The sequence below is a fragment of the Vanessa atalanta genome, chromosome 3 (assembly GCF_905147765.1).
Source record: "Vanessa atalanta chromosome 3, ilVanAtal1.2, whole genome shotgun sequence".
NCBI classification, from domain to species: Eukaryota; Metazoa; Arthropoda; class Insecta; order Lepidoptera; family Nymphalidae; genus Vanessa; species Vanessa atalanta.
In genome coordinates, this window is record NC_061873.1 from 3,919,543 (window position 1) to 3,939,391 (window position 19,849).

The 19,849-nt window shown below is 33.9% G+C and overlaps 2 protein-coding genes across 17 annotated transcripts in view; one reads left to right on the forward strand and one right to left on the reverse strand.

Annotated features, from left to right (window-relative positions):
• LOC125077451 (piezo-type mechanosensitive ion channel component) overlaps window positions 1-9,803 on the reverse strand; it is a 43,308-nt gene extending 33,505 nt beyond the window's left edge. For 7 of the 8 annotated variants that reach the window (XM_047689436.1, XM_047689434.1, XM_047689435.1 and 4 more), the window contains exons 1-2: window positions 9,784-9,803; window positions 9,241-9,307 (exon numbers count right to left, since the gene is read on the reverse strand). In XM_047689436.1, coding sequence (XP_047545392.1) covers window positions 9,241-9,307; window positions 9,784-9,789 — 73 coding nt within the window. In that variant the 5' untranslated portion in view covers window positions 9,790-9,803. Of the gene's footprint in view, window positions 1-9,240; window positions 9,308-9,485; window positions 9,663-9,783 lie in introns of those variants that run through there. The other variant, XM_047689433.1, reaches the window with a different exon arrangement.
• A 263-nt stretch (window positions 9,804-10,066) lies between these two features.
• On the forward strand, window positions 10,067-17,993 carry LOC125077141 (eukaryotic translation initiation factor 4E-binding protein Mextli). Of its 9 annotated transcripts, none has more exons than XM_047688957.1 (13): window positions 10,208-10,417; window positions 10,623-10,747; window positions 10,930-11,083; window positions 11,401-11,554; window positions 11,975-12,176; window positions 12,648-12,719; window positions 13,011-13,071; window positions 13,225-13,363; window positions 13,446-13,583; window positions 14,169-14,387; window positions 15,928-16,113; window positions 17,640-17,767; window positions 17,798-17,993. In XM_047688957.1, exons 1-12 carry the CDS (start codon window positions 10,410-10,412, stop codon window positions 17,739-17,741), a joined length of 1,560 nt encoding a protein of 519 aa, XP_047544913.1. In that variant the 5' UTR covers window positions 10,208-10,409; the 3' UTR covers window positions 17,742-17,767; window positions 17,798-17,993. The 9 variants fall into 9 exon arrangements, with proteins under 9 accessions (XP_047544921.1, XP_047544915.1, XP_047544922.1 ...); XM_047688960.1 differs by adding an exon at window positions 15,344-15,409 and having other exon boundaries at window positions 10,212-10,417; window positions 16,001-16,113; window positions 17,640-17,993; XM_047688958.1 differs by adding an exon at window positions 15,344-15,409 and having other exon boundaries at window positions 10,216-10,417; window positions 14,201-14,387; window positions 16,001-16,113; window positions 17,640-17,993.
• Window positions 17,994-19,849: the final 1,856 nt, after the last annotated feature.

Consider the following 19,849-nt stretch of genomic DNA (forward strand, 5'->3'; position numbering starts at 1 on the left):
TTTAGTAATGTCCCTTACGTTACAAACGTGGTCAATATATTTATCATAATGCTGCGCATTTGCTAGTAAATAATAACTAAATATTTATATTTTGATTTAACGAAATTCGTCACAGATTGCTTTATTTAAATTTAGAATGATACTGTATAGGTACATTATTTGAGTAATTTATGCGTTGTTCATTTGATAACTTTGACTAATACAAAATTACCTAGGTTTAAATTATATAGGTTTTTATATTCGTTTTGTATTCTGAAACAATACAAAACGAATATAAAAACCTTCAAATCTTCATTTAAAGAAGGCCTTTTAGTGGAAGCGCTTGACTTTAATCTAAATGGATAGGTAATTAACGGCTTCGTTAACCGTTAATTACCGATTTATGAAAATAACAACCTTAGTTTTATTTACAACACTGGAAAAAAAATATGATAGAATGAAAGATATGATATGATAGAATTTTCCCTTAAATAACAATCAATGGGACACTATAGATAGTATAGATAGCTACAAACTTTAATGTTCTATTTTATAGAGGCAACAATGCTCTTCACACGCTATTTCAATAGTCAGCTCAATAGAAAGGCTCACAGCATCCTTACGTTCTTTAAATTTTAGTTTTTTTTTAATAAGTATTAATTAGTATAGCTTTTTTTCTACTAAATAAACTAGCCATCTGGTGACACTTAAACTGATAATTTACAAGCCAATGATCTGTTTATGAATAACTCAACTTCTAAATCTTTTCCTAGCATTCCTTGAATATTTTGGCGCACCAGGTTTACAATTTTACTATTTGTATTTTTTGTTTATTCCTGTTTTTATCATTTCAGAAATTATCCAATAATAAATTACTATAAGGTAAGGTAATTAATATTTGGGTCAGAGACTACCTCTATTGTCTTAAAATTTAACTTAAATTATTTTTGACGACCTCCGTGGTCGAGTAGTGTGTACAACGGTTTTCATGGGTACGCCACTCTGAGGTCCCGGGTTCGATTCCCGGCCGAGTCGATGTAGAAAAAGTTCATTAGTTTTCTATGTTGTCTTGGGTCTGGGTGTTTGTGGTACCGTCGTTACTTCTGATTTCCATAACACAAGTGCTTTAGCTACTTACATTGGGATCAGAGTAATGTATGTGATGTTGTCCAATATTTATTTATTTATTTATTTATTATTTGGAACACATTCCAAAATATTACTTGAAATTTTTTTATTGCCTTGCTCATAGAAGCATTGGTCTCGTCATCAAAATAATTGATTAGTTTTGTAAAATTTAGAACAATCAGTTAGTGTTCTCATATGTCCCATAAGGAATTCTTGTGCAAAATTACATCCTGTAAGACCGACCAAGGTGGAAACTGTGCATTAAATATAAGTCAGACATTTTAAAATGTTATTAAATAGATGATCATAACGGTTAAGTAGTAATTAAAATGTGATTACGGTTGTTTTACTAATTAAGTTAATGCTAAAACCATTATCTAAACATTCCTCGTAGGTATTTAATTTTTAATGTGTGTTTATAGGGCATACGCTTAAAGAATGAAAAACACTATGCTGTTGCTGTGTGACGTGAACAGTCATGAAAGTTTAAAAGTAGTTTGCTTCTCAATTTAGCTCCAGATGACGTTGCAACCGCGACTTAGAATTATTTTAATGTAAGTAGACGCAGCGCGCTTTTAAATTGTGTATTTAAAATAGTTTATAAAACCCTCTTAAAAAAGATGAAAAATGTTGTTAACAATTCATGATCAGACTAAGTGTTATAAAAATAAGTTGTTTGATTGTTTATACAATCCAAATCCAATTTACAATAGGTTGATATTTGATGGGTTATCTATTTATTTATATATATATAAAAGCATAACTTTTATATATGTAAGTAGATAAATATCGTTTTGTTAAAAAAAAATTGAATAGTCCAGTATACAATTCAATTAAGCATATATCATGATCATCGCTGTTATAAAGTTAATGAAATAAACTATAGGTTTTACGAAGTTAATGAAATAGACTAGACAACATAAGACAGCACAATAGTCAAATGCAATTAGAAAATTTGTTAAGTAAAAGTCCTATTTTTTACTCGTAATTTATATAAATAAACTTATATAGTTTAACGACTAGGAATCTTTGTAAGTAGTCATTTTGCAACAAAATTCATTTTGAGGATCATATATTAAGACACACGCCATGTTAGGGAGTTAAGAAACTCGAAATGATTTATAATGTTTTCTTTAACAAATAGAGTCTTAGATCTGTGTAACCCCGATTACATTTATCAAAACTTGACTGTCAATCAGGAGGTACTACTATAGCGTCATAACGCGTTCAAGACAGTAAGAAGCTCTAAAACAAGCAATTTAGGAAGGATAAACGTAGAGGTACGTAGTGAAGTATCTTTAATGCTATATGACAAAGTAATGACAAATGAAGTAACGATTTATGTGTGTTAAGTATCCAACGAACTTCGACGAACAAAATCACAACTACACCAGACAGGCGCTCAGAGCGCTCAGTCATCTCGTGAACTTGTTGAGTCGATGGCCTTATTAGGTATTACTCTTGACTCCAAACTCCAGTACCCCCACCAATTTATCTGCCTAAGGAGCTAAGTAGTACAATTAATGCGATCAAAATTCTAATTTAATCGAGTCTTCATTAGTAACTTTCAATCCCTCACACTGGTTTAACGTTAAACAAATATTAATATTCACAGTCATTCATAACGTACGGATTACCATTGTATTGTACTACGATGATATGTTTGCGTTTGCGTCTGTAATAAATATAACCAACAAATACAAAAATCGTGTTACGTTGTACTTATTATCGACGAATTTGACATAACGATGAGATCACGCATAATGTAGGTTGCTAGTTAACCAGTTGAACTGTGGCGTGACCTTGTGAATCAGACATCCGATAAGGCAACCGGCAACGTATTCGCCGTCCGAATATGCCGCCGTACCTGCTACCTACTTAAAATCGCATTGCTATTTCCATCACTTTGCGTACATCGTCATATGCCTTGAAGCGAATCGTAAACGGTACATTCAACATGTGTATTTTCCACACCAAATTCGTTCAGACTTTATATACATATAGGTACGTACATACAAACATTACGAGAATACCGACATAGCAGATTAATGCACACGTAAGCATATCGTGTTAAACATTTTTGTAACATTAAGATAATATTTCTCGAAACAGTATAAACATATATATGAGAAACAATATCATAGAATGAGTAACTCATGACAGACGTATGTTAAGTTAAGACTAAGCGTTTACACAGAGTCTCACATTGTTTCATTACAACCTTTGACTCACAATACGTCAAAACTCGCAAGTTATTTGGAAGTTTTTGTAATCGGTTCAGTTCACTCAAAATCAAAATTTTGACAAATCTCTTAAGAAATTATTTTTTTACAGTTTAATGAATGAATAATGAATTTGGGGATACAGTTCAGTATTTGGTTTGGTTTATTTTTAATAGTGGTAGAGACAGATTTAGTCGCAGGAGAAAACGAAGAAAGATATGACGGGATGCCGGGATCTGATCTGCAGGTGCAGTTCCATAGAAAAGCCTGGTCTCTATGATCTCTGTCATCCGAGTGTGAAGTTTATTGATGTAAAGGTTATCGATCACATATGATGAAGGTGTGGGATACCGATTATCGATGAGGAAAACTTAACTAAGTTTTACCCCAGGAAATATATATCGGTGCGTCGTGAAGATTGCCATGGTAATATGGGTAAGCGTTTTCGTCCGTACCATTATTGAAAGGGGTAGAATGGTTCCGCTAGTGTATTGTTGGCCGATCGGAGGGTAAGTTGAGGTCGCACTTCATAAGAGACGTGGGAAATGCTTGGAAAGTTGATAATTATTGGCAGATCAAATGAACCCTAATTGTTCGGCTTCGCGTTTTATGGTGTTTGGCTGTTTGTCAGTTGTTAGGCATAAAAAGTAGCATATAGCCTTCCTCGGACTTCAAGCTTGCTTTATACATAATTTCATCAAATTCGGTTCAATGGTTTAGGTATGAAATAGCTACAGACAGACAGATAGGCAGAGATACTTTCGCTTTAGTATAATATTTATATAAATAATATAATGACTAATATTTTGCCATTCAAATAATATTAAAATTAAATTGCTCAGTGCGTGATTTTGTTTTTTTGTTTTATTTATGAATAACCAAAATTTGAGTAAAAGATTTGATTGAAAGCATTTTTAAATAACAAACATTAATATTAACTTATAAGTAAATATATTACGTAACTCATACTGAAATAAAACTAGTTTTAACGGATTCCCGACGGCAGACTGCCCGTGACCACGAACACTGCAAAGTGCTCGAAACGTCGGGATGTTAAAATAATTAATATACGCGATTAAATCCGTTAAAAACTAGTTTTATTTCAATGTGTAATAATCGCGAAAATCTAAGACAACATTATGTAACTCACTTCCCAGAAAAGAATATGTCGAACATTGCACTTTTATTTTATTAATGTACATACAGTATTTATATTTGAAACCGTTTCCAAATTGACATTTTGACCTATATTCGAAAATATTGTTGTATTCAGCGTTTAAGATAACCGTAATAAAAATAGCTCTGACTGTGCGTGTGTGGTGTGTTCATATATGAATTACAGTCTGGGTGTGTCACGAATTCCCTCACTTAACATCAACATGTTGATGTAAAACGTTGAGGTAGAATCGGACTTTGCGTGATAGTATAATTTTTCATTACTTTAAAAGCCCAATTACAGACAATAATTAACCAGAACTCCTGGAACAATTAGTACGTTCATGTTATAAAATACCAACACAATATTCGTTATGAATTGCATTAAGGTATTTTTCTGGTACCTAGTTACCTAGTATTTTAGTATTTGTTAGATTAGAAGCCTTTGTCTCGTACCAGGATTTATTTAAATAAATATTCTCCATTATATAATGTAATCAACATTTAAATTATTTCAGCTTTTTTCACTTTTTTTGGTTTGTGTTATGTATGTTGGATTTTTAAGACATAAAGATACATAATCTTTATATAATAACTATGTAAACTAGTATTTAAAACTACGGCTGTATTTGACTACGTAATAACTTATGACGATTAATTAAAGAAATACTTTTTTAGTCTTAAATGTGTACGATAGAATAATATGAAATCTAGTTTTATATTATTTAATTTGATACAGTGGTGAATATAGTTCAAACAGTAAACTTATTTATAATATAAAAATTAGGATCATATAAATGTATATCAAATAGTATATCGCGTAGGAAGGTTCATGTAACGGTACCGCTGCAGGCGCGGTCCATTAGTTGCACAAACAATTTTACTTGAACATCGAACTTTCGATTCCTTCCTCTATAACAAATTCCAGGTTAATTTAGACTTTTTTTAGGAAATGAATTAACTAGTCTAGTTATACTGTTCACTTAATTATATTAATCACACTTGGAGCAGGTTTATTGAGAGTAACGAATTCTAAAAAAAACGAACAAACACAAAAAAAAATCATTTAAAAATGTACTCCTAATCCAAATAGACTCCGATTTGTGGTTTGTTTCATTTATATGCCATGTTGTTATAGAGGCAAAAAGTTGCCCTTTAGACCCAAATGTTTCGTTTGAGGAACTCATGCGAGAACGAAAAATGAGGTTAGTTACGTATTTGTGTCAGTTATTTGTTATGTAGAATACCGATTAAAATATTATTTACTTCTTTTTCTTCTCCTAATATCTTTAACATCACATACTTAGTTTGTCGTAGGTATAATCATACGGCTCTAGTAAAATACCGAGGACCTTTTAAATGAAGTGAGTATTTTTTTTTTGTAATTTCAATATAATTAACATATATTGTAGGGTCCAAGCAAATATGAATAATAAAACAATGAAAATAATTAACAAATCAAACACGCAACTTTGATTTATTATCATAAATATTAAAAATATATATTTGCGTGTGGAAAATGCAAATATCGAAGTTTATTAATCACAGGGCTTCCTAAGCAAGGGATGACAATTCGGTCAAGAGGTCAGAGAATGAACCACGAGGACGCACCCAGTGCGAGGCGCGCCCCTAGGATACATTACTTCTATCCCGCAATGCGACGTTATAAAAGCTAAATCAAATCTTTGCAACTATGATATAACACTTCAACGATTTTTTACTCTATACCTTACAATACTTTTATTGTTATTATACTATCAAATAAACTAGTAGATAAATGTTTTTTAAAACAAGGTTTTAATACAAACTATTTATTTAAAACTTCTCACGGCTTCGCTCGCCTTTTATGAGTTAGATATAAAAAATAGTCTATGTCCTTTAAGAGGGTTTAAACTTGTTTTGTATCAAATTCCGTATAGTGGTTCGGCCGTGAAAGTATGATAGCAGAGTTACTTACGCATTTACAGGCAGGTTTATTAGGTAAATTAAATTGATATGACCTTTTTAAATTTATTTATAATCATTAGTATCGAATAAATTTAATTATAAAAAAAAAGAATAGGTATGAAAAGTCAAACATTCTTAACATACTTGAGTAGATTATAGGCAAATGAGATTTTTATGACCATATTTTTTAAATATATAATAAGATTTTAACGATGATCGTGCCAATGGCACCGGCACAGACGACCGGCCGGTTTCGGCGGATTACGTCACATATGCCGAGAAGTTGAGAGCATTGCACAATTCTAAGCATTCATTGTAAGTCAACCAAGATATGTACATAGTTGATATTAATTAATTGGCGTTAATAACAAAATTGTATAAGTATATGGTAACTAATATTATCAATGCGAATTTATTTGTTTCTTTATTACGCTTTCACATCTTTACTACTAAACCGACCATCATGAAATTATCCAATACCGTTGTTAGGGGTACATAAAGGGACTGTACAGTGCTTAACTTTTGCCGTTATTACTTTAAATAGCTATTTTACGATTTAGGAAGATAATATATCTTTGATTTCGCATATTATGTTCACTGGACATTTTTGAGGATGTTAGTAATACACATATATTGTATCCTGTAATTTTAACTAGATCTCCGTCAGTCAGTCCACATCAAGCTCTGTCTCACTGAGGGCACTAAGTGACTAAGTTATCACATACCTAGCATTAACATGAAGAACCTTATGAGCCTTACGCGATTATCATTACATGTAATTTTAATAGATTTTAAACTGTACGTTTGTTTAGATTTGAAGAACTAGTTCTGTTAGTTGAAGTAATTCACTTATATAAAGCATGTTTATTTCAAACGCACCTGCAAAGCGTCCTTCGCACGCGCACGAAAATTCAAAGGGGGGATTTTGCAGATACAGTTTCATTTTAATTATTAAATACAATTAGATACATAGATTGCGATTCCTCAATGAACAAAACTTATGCTTACTCAAGCTATTTAGGTTTTATTACATATAAATTTACATATACATCTATCTACACATCACGAAAAATGTTTAAAATTTAAATGAAGTAGTTTGGAACGCGGCCGTTTAGTTGAGTAACGGCGTTGTTTATCGTAAGGATTAACGTTAGGGAATATATTGTATCAATAGTTAAATGCTTTAGGTTTAGTCATTATTTATACATTATATCTGTTTATTTCTAAGTTTTTGTGAGTTATTAATAAATACAAAAGGATTCCAGAATTTGTCTTTACAATTTTTTTTTTATATCAGTAAAGTTCATGTTTAAGAGCCGAGATGGCCCAGTGGTTAGAACGCGTGCATCTTAACCGATGATTTCGGGTTCAAACCCAGGCAGGCACCACTGAAATTTCATGTGCTTAATTTGTGTTTATAATTCATCTCGTGCTCGGCGGTGAAGGAAAACATCGTGAGGAAACCTGCATGTGTCTAATTTCAACGAAATTCAGCCACATGTGTATTCCGCCAACCCGCATTGGAGCAGCGTGGTGGAATATGCTCCAAAACCTTCTCCTCAAAGGGAGAGGAGGCCTTTATCCCAGCAGTGGGACATTTACGGGCTGCTTATGTATGTATGTTAAAGTTCATGTTTTGGTATGGCTAGTTACTCTCGAATTGCAAAGCCTGCCTACATGACTTGACGTACGAACTTTTTCGTTACACAATACGTATATAACAACTTTGTTTGTAAAGGCGTACCACTGACATTAAAATATAAAAAATCCTTTTCGCTTAAACAATTCTCAATTACAAATTTGGCACTAATTATATGAAGGAGTTAATTTTCTTTTCTCTCTTCTATTTTCTTCACTTTTTTATTAAAAGAATTATATACAATCAAGGCTTCACAGTGTTTCAATTAAGTACTTGTAATTGTATTTGTTACACATGAACATATTTACCATTTATATTTTGAATACTTGCTAAACATATAAATATATATGTTTAGCAAGTATTCATATAACATATGTTATGCAGCTCAATCAGAAAACTATATTTAAAATTAACATAAGCAAAATTATGCCTTCAGGCCTGATAATTAAAGTTGATCTTAACTTAAGACAATTTTTTACGATTTTGTTATTTATTTAAGCAAAGCAAAAAATATTTTTTACCAAGTTCTGTGTACTCATCTTCATCCATTTAACTCACCGATAGTTTAAAAGTGTGAACCTAACATATTCAGGATTTTTTTTTTTAAAAACCTCTTCAGTCTTTTTTTTTAATAAATTCAATTTTACTTGCTTACATTACATGACAATGTATTGGAAATTAATTAAATATGTAAAAAATTTAAACATATTTTCCAATATTTGGTTACATTACAGATGAAACCTAAACTGCTGAATATAAAATGATCTTGCAGTTATATTATTATTATTTATTTTAGTATTTTCTTGATTCTTTTAATTTTGTAATAAAAAAAATGTTCACTAAATGCCTAAAGGTTATCATGTAATGCACTATTATTACTTTATACTTTTTCTTCTAGTCACTAGTAATTATTGACTAGAAGAAAAAGATTAATTTTGAAATTCCTTAATGATATAAAAAATATAATATTATGTAACAATGGCCCATATTATAATCTAACAATGATATAATATTTATTTGTATACATACATAATTAGTCATGTATTCGCAATATATCACTAACATAAAACATAAGCATTCTGAACAAATATGAATAATAATAGTAGGCAGGTAGTAGGTAGTGAAATAAATACTAAACTTGAAAGAAATTTGACTAATAAAATAACTTACCAAGAAGAAGTGACGCTGGTAGAACCAAGCGCACTAATAACACCGAGATATAGTATTTATGCATTATCTGAAAATAAATTTCATAAAAAAAATGTTCTAAATTAGAATATATTTAATAATTATATAAAGAAAAAAAATATTATTCAAAAATAAATCCTTTTAAATCCCAATATTTTATTAATTAAATTTTTATCCATAAATTACACCTGAAAATAATATATCATAACTTATTTCTTATAACTTACTTTATACTAAAGTGTCCATTATACAAATAGTCTTTCAAATAAAAAACATCACCAAACACTACTTAATTGTTTAAACACTTAACAAAGTTTAAACTAAAAGTTTTAGGTAAAATAAACTTTCGTACTTCTTATTCATATTTGCATAGTGAAAATTTTCAAAACCAAAACACGACCACCTCTCACAAAATCCCTCATGACACTTGACATGTTGACACTGACAAGTTAGGGTATAGTGTTAATTTGTTCTCAGTTATAATTTTGAATGTTATCAAGAGTTGATTAAAGAAACTTAGCATACCTGCATGATGATTCACTAAATATGTGTAGTAATTTTGGAACAGCAGTTTTAATTCTATTTGTTTTATGGGAGAGATTAATATAATAACTCTGGCAACATTAAAGTCGTAATTTGTAGTGCAGACTGCAGAGATGAATACAATATGTTTTTTTAAATTGACCGGTTTTTTTTAATTTAAATAAAATTATATATTTACTAATATAGTTTTATAAATAAATATCAAAATTCATATTTTATTCATAAAATATTTTTTATTTTATTTATTTTTGTTAATTTGAAGTGAAACCTTTTTAGTGGTCTTGTCACCACACTAAATTTATTTTTATTGCGAATTAATGGCGTAGCCAGGTGAGTTTTCTTGTTTATTTCTTATTTCATCGTGTTCCATGGTTTTCAATTGTTTTGTCTAAATGTTTTTCATCGAGTAAAGTATTAGATTTAGTTCACAGTCAAAATTTTTTCACTTCTCCTTCTATATTACAAGAAAATAAACTAATATAAAGAGTAATGAACACGTATCGGGTTTGTTCCGAATTTATTCGCTAGGATCATTGTCATCACTTTCACTTTTTATTTACGCGTTTTGCTTTAATAGTGGTCGTAGTGTACATCGAATAGCAGTCGCCATGGATGAGTGAGTTGCTCTTTTTGCTAATTGTATTGTTCCTGTACCATTGTTTAATCATGAATAAATTATGACACTCCTTCAACAAATATGTATCTATCATCATTAGGCACGTCACACCGAAACATTAATGTTGCAGACGGCTTTAGTATGTTATAATTAATTGTGCACGCGTAATGTTTTGATATGACTTTGTGTGTTTATATTTGAACAGCACCATGTCGACCCTAACGAAAATGACCCGCACGGTAAAGAAACTTGAAGTGCCCAGACCCTTGAAATCGACGACCAGTTCCGCACATAACCGTAACTCTGTTTTAGATGTCAAAATTAATTCTGGTAAGAATCTTATTGGAGTATAATATAATTTTATATAAGTTACATCTTTGTGTGAGTTTAGTTAAAAACAATGCAATCATTGTGTATTGTAGTTTTAATTTTAATTGATTTGTACTTGACTTAAATTTTCAAACACAGAAACATCCAAAATTTATTTATGTTTAAGTTTTTCTTTGTTTCAGTTGATGACCTGATAGTTTTAACGGAGGCGGTAGCATATCAAATGATGCAAGGAAACTTTGACAGAGCTCTTCAAAGCAATGTGGCCACTATGTATTCTAATCTTAAGCTTTATGGTGCCCAGCTGGAAGCACTCTATAAAGACTTTCTTGACAGGTCAGTTTTCTAACTATACAAACACAACACTTTTTTTTTCTTAAATTAAGCAATGTACAGATAGTTGAGCCTCATCTTTTGTAGAAGTATTAGTCATAAAGGCATTCCTGATCTGTTCGTTAAACACAGTTTTTTATTTGATTTGGTTGCAGTTTTATTTTTTATAAAAAAAAATTATGAAAAGAGCTATTACTCCTAGAGACTAATAAATTATGTAAAGAGCAAACTTGGCCTAAGCACAATAATTAATTTTCTTTATACCAATTTACTATTAATTAAAATGTATAAATAAATATAAATATTAAAAAAATTCTCAGATATTTCGTTGTTTTCCGCAATGGATCCCAGGATGAGCGGCTGGATAAAAAAACTAGACTTCATTTGCTTGAACTAATAGAGTTGCGAGCTAAACATTGGCAAGGATCCGATTACATGAGTCAATACTATAGACATCGTGGCACACATGCTGAGGTAAAAATTTTAACATTCACACATTATTTTCTAATTATATATAATGTACATAAATATATTTAAATATTGATCTTAATGTTTTTATTGTTAAAAACTTAAAGATGTCTGTCTTGATTGCTAAATATTTGTTATGATCTTGCTGATTACGTCTATGAAGACATATTATAGTGAACAAGTGTGTGTATACACACAGCTTCCTACTCTATTTCTTCACTGTCATGGACTTATCCACTTAACCACTGCCAAGGCTTGCAGTCACCAGGCTTGTACTGAAAATATATCAGCAGAAAAATCTAATAGGTTTTTATTGACCCAACTTGGGGATAGTATCATGAATCTGCAGTCATTTTGTAAATTTTTTCATAATTAAACTAGTTATGTTGTTACATCTGTTAAAAATATCGATTCGACCATCTACAGCCGCTGCTAGTGCCGACGATGGAGGGGTCGGGCGGAGGCGGTGCGGCGTCCCCCACGCTGGCTGCGCCCGCCGAGCCGCCCACGCTGCTCGGCCCCGGCGAGCTTATCAAGCCCTCGGGCAAATTCCCCAAGCCCACCAAGATACCCGGCAAAAACTATTCCAAGGATGAGGTCGTCATACGCAATGCAGACTCAGGGAAAGGTCATCTATCTATTCTTAATTTAAATGATCATAGAGAACAGACTTGTTATTTCTTTTTGGTTATTTATTACAATCTATCCTGTAAGATTTATGACTGCATGGATGACGACAGTAACAACAATGGTGGGAACAAATATGCATGATACCAATCAGATTATATCTTATAAGTAGTCATATGTTTATTATCCTTTGTTTTTAAAACTTGCATGATTATGGCAATGCTGAGATATTTATTACCTATGTACATTTTAAGGATAAAATTCGTTATTTATTATGTCAGACTTGTTTTTTTTAATTTCGATCCATTTTTTATTTCGTTGTCGTTTAGTGATATGTATTACAATTTAGTGTGTTATAATTTTATTGAAACAGTTGTTTTCTATGCATTAGTCTTTTACATGAGTCAAGCCAATGTTTCAAGCGTTACGCAGAGGTGAGTCGGATGTCTGAAGTTGTGTTGTGGTGTTGCAGTGATGGGTATCAAGGGCAGGCGGGTGCACATGATCGAGGAGCTAAGTGATACGATCATATCGTTTCAGCGAGGTATGAACGCACGAGGGAGGCGAAGCTTGCGCATGGTGTGCCGGGCTATACTCTAAACTATCACAACTCCTTCATTATTTGTCCTAGTGATTACCTATATATTACCTAAATCAATCACCCAGATCATCGACAATAATTTATTAATCCACTCATTAACATTTCAAATGTGATCGGTTACGGTTTCGACTATATTAACAAGCCTGCCTACTAAAGCATTATTTAGCTGAGAGCTTCCTGTGTTCACAATAAATACATAAAGTCATTATCGATCTCACGTTGACGTGCTTTCAGTGAGTCCCGGAGCTAAGGAGCGTCTCGTGCAGATCACTGGCCCCAACGAGGAAAACGTCAAGTGAGCATGAATTTTATTATTTCATATATTTATCCCATGGCTACTTTTTGGTGTTTCGAAATACCGCTGAATGTGCTAAGTGAAATTACAATTCAAGTGTAATTGGTTCATGAAATTGTACGAAATTGAGATCATTGACTTACGTGTCGGCAGCCACGCGAAGCACCTAATCGGCGACACCATCCGCCGCAACGCGTCGCCCGTGCGGCTGGAGGGCGCGCTGGAGGGGGGGGCGCTGGCCACCTCGCGCGCCTCGTTGGACTCCGCCGGCTCCGACGAGCGCCCGAGAGAGGTGAGCCCTGCCGCCTCTGATAATATTATATTTTTTTAATTTTTTGCCGCGTTGCTGACAGTGTTCTTTGATCTATTTTCAGAAGTCTCCCCACAACAATTCGAGAGCCTTGCTTCATAGTTTCTCGACAAACGATGCTGCGTTGGGAGAGTATAAATATACCGTAACTTTTGGGGACCATTCCATCAAGATCACGGGCAACAATTTGGATCTCGTTAAGGTATTCACTGATGATGTTTATTTTATATTTAAATAAATACTGAGACGCTCGCGGTCCGTCCGTCTCATCGGCCATCGGTGACAATCCGCGAGTCGTTAGTGTGGATTTTTGCTACTGCGTTACCTAAGAGATAAGATTATTATTAAATTAAAATAATGAGGAGGAAAAGAAGTAACATTTTAAAATTACAATTACACGAAACAATTTATGCTGGTGAAATACATACTTTAAATAATCAAAAAATAATACACAATCTTCCTGTAGTAGTAAACTAATTATTTTTCAGAAATTCTGTCTCGCCCGAAAGTTGTAATTTTAGATATTATTTGGTAAATTACCATACCATTTTTAAAGCGCGCGGTTATCCCGTATAACCTGATTTACATTCTCATGAAAGTAAATCTAACATCTATGACCATGACATTTCAGCGTAACGTTTCGGTATTTGATTTTCCATGAATTGTGTAAACATCACGTTTAACTGATGACTGTGATACAGCCTGATAAATTGAACGGTAGGAATCGACTCACGATTTAAGTCCACGTATCGTACCTCAACACAAAACTCTCCACGTGACGTCACAGTGGTCTTACAACTCGTGCCCGGTACACCGCAGACGGCGAAGCTGGTGCTGGACGAGTACTTCGAGAGCGCCGGAGCGCTGGAGGCGATGGCGCTGGGGTCGGGCGACTTCTTCACGCTGTCGCAGCGGCCCGCCGCCGCGCTGCTGCTGCGGGACGACGCCGCGCTCAACGGCGCCGACGACGACGTGTTCGCGCCGCCCGCGCCGCCCGACGACGACGGTACGCCCCGCCGAGCCTCCACCCGCTCCCGACTGATTCAATGAATATCTGAGTTTCGATTGAAGATAGGGTTGACTCGTTTGAGCTCTTTGAAAAATTAAAAATGACTAGTTAAAGGCATGCCATCATCAATATTACGAGTAAAGTTTAATTCGCATGGGAGATTTTGGTAGAGATTACTTTGATTACTTCAGTTTATATAAGCAAAAGATCGCTAACATTAACCGTTTGACGCTGATCGCAATCGCATGGGTGAATAGGAATTTTCGACTAAAAATGCGTGATATATAATTTATTTGAATCGGAATTATTTTTTAATTAAATGCAGTTTTAGTTGGTTTGATATCACTGTAACACATCGTGTCATATTTTAGAATTCAACTGAGTTTTATTTACAATATAATATAATCTATGTATTTATTATAATTATGTATTATATCATTTAAAAGTGTAATCTCAAGTCACTGACCATTTCGAACCACGGTCACGGCGGTGTTTTCCAAATTAATTGTCATTATTCGGCCATTATTAATATTTACCAACTGCCTGTGGCAGTAAGCCACCAGTTTTGCAGAATCAAACTATCGCTGATATATTGTAATGAAACGATAACAGACAAATAATAGAATGATGCAATTAATAAAAATCTTTTTGATTGAACTAATTCGCACCTCGAGCGGTGTTCGATTTAATCGAATACATGGTAAGAGTTCCTTTTTTTTAATTTTGTCTCTTGCTCGAGCCGCAGTCCAGATGAATAACGGAATAGCAACTTCATTCTTCTATTTTTCTTTCGAAACGGACGCAGCAGCTTTCTTATCTGTAACGAATTAAATAAAACAAAAGTAAGTAAAAGCGGCGTAAGACCGATCGCGATAGTGGATTCTGCATAACGCGTGCGCGGCCGTGGTCGGTGGCGGTGTGCGTGCACGTGCGAGCTGTGGGTGTGTGTGCAGCGCCCGACGACGCCGCGCCGCGCCGCCCGCGCTACTCGCGCGCCGCCTCCACCGACAAGAGCGCAGGTAAGCCGCGCCCGCCGCGCCGCAGCGATGCCTCTCACTTACTTCGATTATTTAACACATTGTTGTTGTATATTTCGCACTCGCTATATCATTTTTAACGTTGCATTTTTTAAATAATAATATAGTTAAAGATCAATTCCTTTTTTAAATCTTATCTATCTATGTATTGATATTTGATATGCCTACTGTGACTGACGCGCTCACTATAAAGCGAAATTAAAACTGCAACACGCAATTATGCCTGTAGAATAGGGTTCTGTATTAACTCATGCTTTCGTAGCTTTGTTTGCCGATTTATATTTTGAAACGCGCACCTTCTTATATGATTAAAAAATAAAATGCTACTTTCATGCACATACTTTTTAGCTCGATAATAATGAAAAAATGGGGTTAATATTATTTTTTATATGTACGAAGTGTCGAATGAAGATTTAACCACTGAACATTTGTTTCAGATTTATTTTAAAGGTTCAAATTAGATATATAATTTAAAATTCAAAGTTCTAATCTCTCCTCAGGCCACTAAACCTAACCCGCACTTAATAATCTCGCAACGAACGAAACGAGTACATGTCGTGTGCGCGGTCGCAGGTGGCGCGCGGCAGACGTACTCGTACGAGACGCTGGTGCAGTACGCGGACTCGCCGCTCAGCAAGCTGCCGCCCGCCGGCCTGGCCGCCTTCCCGCCCGAGCTGGCGCGCAAGGTAACGCTGTCGGCCCCGCGCCCCGCGCCCCGCGCGCCGCCCCCGCCGCCCTGCCGCCTGTGGCCGCCGCTGCACCACCCCAACTACCTCGCCGCCCTGCTCTGCCGCAACTTCTACTAATTGCCCCTTTCCCCGAAGCCGACCCATAAGATAATCTTTTGTTTCGGCCTCCATCCTCCTCGGGGGCTCACGTTTGTGATGGCGATCTCCGTTTCGATTGTAATAGTACATAGATTTCTTGTAGAAAATATTGTACGATTATACGATTGTTTTCGGGCTCGTACCCGCAGCCGCGATTAACTGTCTTCCTTCGATTCGCGACGATCGCGTTCTTGCGTGACTCCCCGCACGATTCCCATCAAAAGCTTTTACCTGCACGACTGCATGCGACCGCTTTCAATTATTGCTAGTAGTTAAACGATTAGAAAAATCTAAATCTCGGTGACCGATGTGATATTCTTACTCAGTACCGTGTTTACCCATTGGCAGAGCCAAGTTATTCTAGATTATTAAATTTAACGCTAAGCATAAATTAACTTGTAAGGTTGACGTTGGAAGCATATGATCTCAGTAACGTAAGTTTACATTAAGATTGACGCTAGTTATACGCTCCCACCGATTTATATAATTTAATTAGTTTGTGATGAGCCGAAGTTCGCGAGCGAACACGACATACTTGATCATAGTTACTCGAGTCAAAATTTAATATAAGTTTGATTCAAAACGGTGTTAAGACTGATATATTCAATCTCATAGACTGATCGAATTACATTTTTATAAGATTAGAATTATAGATGTTATATATTCCCTGTTGATTATTGATAAATTTTTATGATAGATATTTTATATATGTTTATATGACTTGTTACTTGATAAGAGAAATTTGTCATGTTCATGCTGCTCCGACAGAATGGATATACGTGTGGCGTTCCGTACAGGTAGGCGAGTAAGTTGCGTGACCTCTCAATCGATATCATTTGAATATCAATATTTAGATTTCGTTTTACGTTCGTGTCTTGTTGTGTTGTTTTAAAAATTACCAGTGTTAATTATCATTGTCATTTTCTGATTTTTAAATAAATTTGAAAAACGTTATATGTCTTTGCTTAATCTCTGCTTTCATTCCCACTAATAAAATGGACTGCACCTTGCGCTTGTTATCACCAATACTAACACCATACTTAACTATGATGCTTTGAACGACAAAATTACACTAATTTTGATCTTTCGTTATATTTTCAATTAATACAGGTATAAATAATAGAAGGCTTTACAGCAAACATGTGCTTTTCGTTATGATACTTCTAGTTTCTTAAGTACTTCTATTTAATAGTTTACACCGATATTGTAAAAAAGTTAAATGGCAGGTAAGATAATAAGTTGATAAAAATGTGCGTTCAATAATATAATGCCTAACTGGTGAAAATCAGGAAATATCCCATAATTGTCGAAATAGTCCGCATAAGAACAAACGGTGAAGAAGGAAGAGGCCGCCAGTAGGCTAACAGCGTTATTGGTGTGTACAGAGTTGCCTGGAGTTCGACAGCGTCAGCTACCTGAAGAAGGTGCGCAGCGCCGCCGGAGTGTGCCTCGGCCTCGACGCGCCCGACTCGCCCGAGCCCGAGTGACGCCCCCTTCCCCCGCACTATAGCACCGCACGTAGCGCCCTCGCACGTAGCGCCCTCGCACGTAGCGCCCTCGCACGTAGCGCCCTCGCCCGTAGCGCAGCTTCGCGACGTACTCGTCCTCCGATGGTTCTCGAACGATCCGCGTGCGAGTACGTCGTCTCGTAATATTAGGTCTGAATTCTCTTGTCGCTTTAGCCGTCCGTCTATTGACTTTTTTTTTGCTTACACGAAATGTGACTAATTTAGCGGACTCATTACCTACTAAAAGTATTAGCTCACCAAAATGTTTATTTATTTAATGTCGGTGTATCACATACCGTGATTCTTAACGATTGTATACTCTCGAAACTGAGTGTGGATCTAAATGATGAAAATTGTGATAGATATTTTCGAATATAAATTCCTTTTAAAGACAGATTTTAGATATTATTAGTCTGCAGCAAATGATGATCTCTAAACAGATTCTTGAATATTTGTTACGTTTTAATATTATACCAACCCCCCCATAGAACAAGGTCTAGAAGAGACACCGCAATTTTCTTGAGATCCATTTGAGTATCCCGAGTTAGTTAACTTTTATTGTATATATTGACTAAAGAAACCTTTAGTTTCAAAAGTCACAGAGTGATTCCATTTATTTTAAGAAGAATGCATGCATTTCTTTGTGTGTTTGTATACTCATATTCAGATTTGTATCTAGTGTCTAGTCCTGTGGCGAAGGTGTCGATTCTCACTATGTCTAAGCTTTTATGTTTCTGAGAAAGCCTGTCAATCTAGAGTTTATTAAAAAATAATACATAAAAATTATTAACATATTTACGTTGTTATTATTATTATTAGTATATATTCTAAATCGCTGTGCACTAAACCAAATAAATTATAAGTAATTGTTGTTATAATATAAAAAATATTCTTATACTAACGTTGTTGTCAGGCTTTCTCCAAATATTTATTTATATAGAGTATCTTGAGAAAGTAAAACAGAAATATCTATTACGTGTTACATTAAGACTGTTAAGAATATTACTCTTTAGCTTTGATTGAGAATGTTATAATGTTTATACAAACATATTATACATTATACAAAAGTTTTGGCAATTATAAACTTATTATAAACAACTTGGGTTGAAAATATTTTTTATATATAGATTCTTATAAACTTGAAGCTAAAAATTATCTTTACAAATGTTACTATCCAATACACACGGGTAGATATTATGCACTTTATTTTATAAGTCATTGAAAATAATTTTTATTCATTTGCACATTTATGAATGATTCATGAGGCAAAAATTACTATTGGTGCTCATTGGTATTATCGTTAAATTTAATTTTGTTTACACATTATTATTTTTTTTGTTTTACGTCCAAAGTAAAGGCAAAGGCTATATTGTGAAAATTTATGATATATACTAAATTTTCTAATAACCAAGCGTTTTATTATAATAACCTTCTCTCCTATAAAACAGCTTATATTTAATATAGAATAAAATATTTCCTAACCATAAATTAGTAAAATAATATAAAATAATATATAATTAGTAAAACATGTCATAGACATGAATCTCTACATAAAATAAAACACAGCCGCTTCCCGCAGTCTTTTTTTTCTGCTTAGATCTTTTAAACTACGAAACGAATTTTAACGCAGTTTCATCAAAAAAGAGTGATTCAAGAGGTCTACAATTTTTTTTAAAATTAAACAAATATAATAAACCTAAATTATGTATTATTGTACCTGTGACACATGGCTCTCAGACAAGACCAATCTTCAAAAAAAAATCTTTCGATTGTTATTTTATATTACATTTCAAAGTTATTTTATTTACCGTGTGAACGTATTACATAGCTTTGATCATGTTCAACTTTTTATTTTATTAATGATCATAGCGATGCTTATACAGCGCACCGACATTATCACATTAAATAAAACGACGACTGATAGTCGTTATTATAAAGCTGATAAAATCATCGAAAAAACAAATAGACGAATAAAAAAAAATACATTTTCGAACAAAATAATTCGCCTGGAAATAAAAACAAAGTAAAACACAACTCAATATTAAAAATAAAACACCATTTCACTAACTATACTTTTTCAACTTTAA

Excerpts from the sequence above, each read along its gene's own strand:
- LOC125077141 (XM_047688957.1), top strand. Across the intron at positions 13,364-13,445 it reads CCGACGAGCGCCCGAGAGAG|AAGTCTCCCCACAACAATTC; the intron begins GTGAGCCCTGCC and ends ATCTATTTTCAG. Across the intron at positions 13,584-14,168 it reads ACAATTTGGATCTCGTTAAG|TGGTCTTACAACTCGTGCCC; the intron begins GTATTCACTGAT and ends GTGACGTCACAG.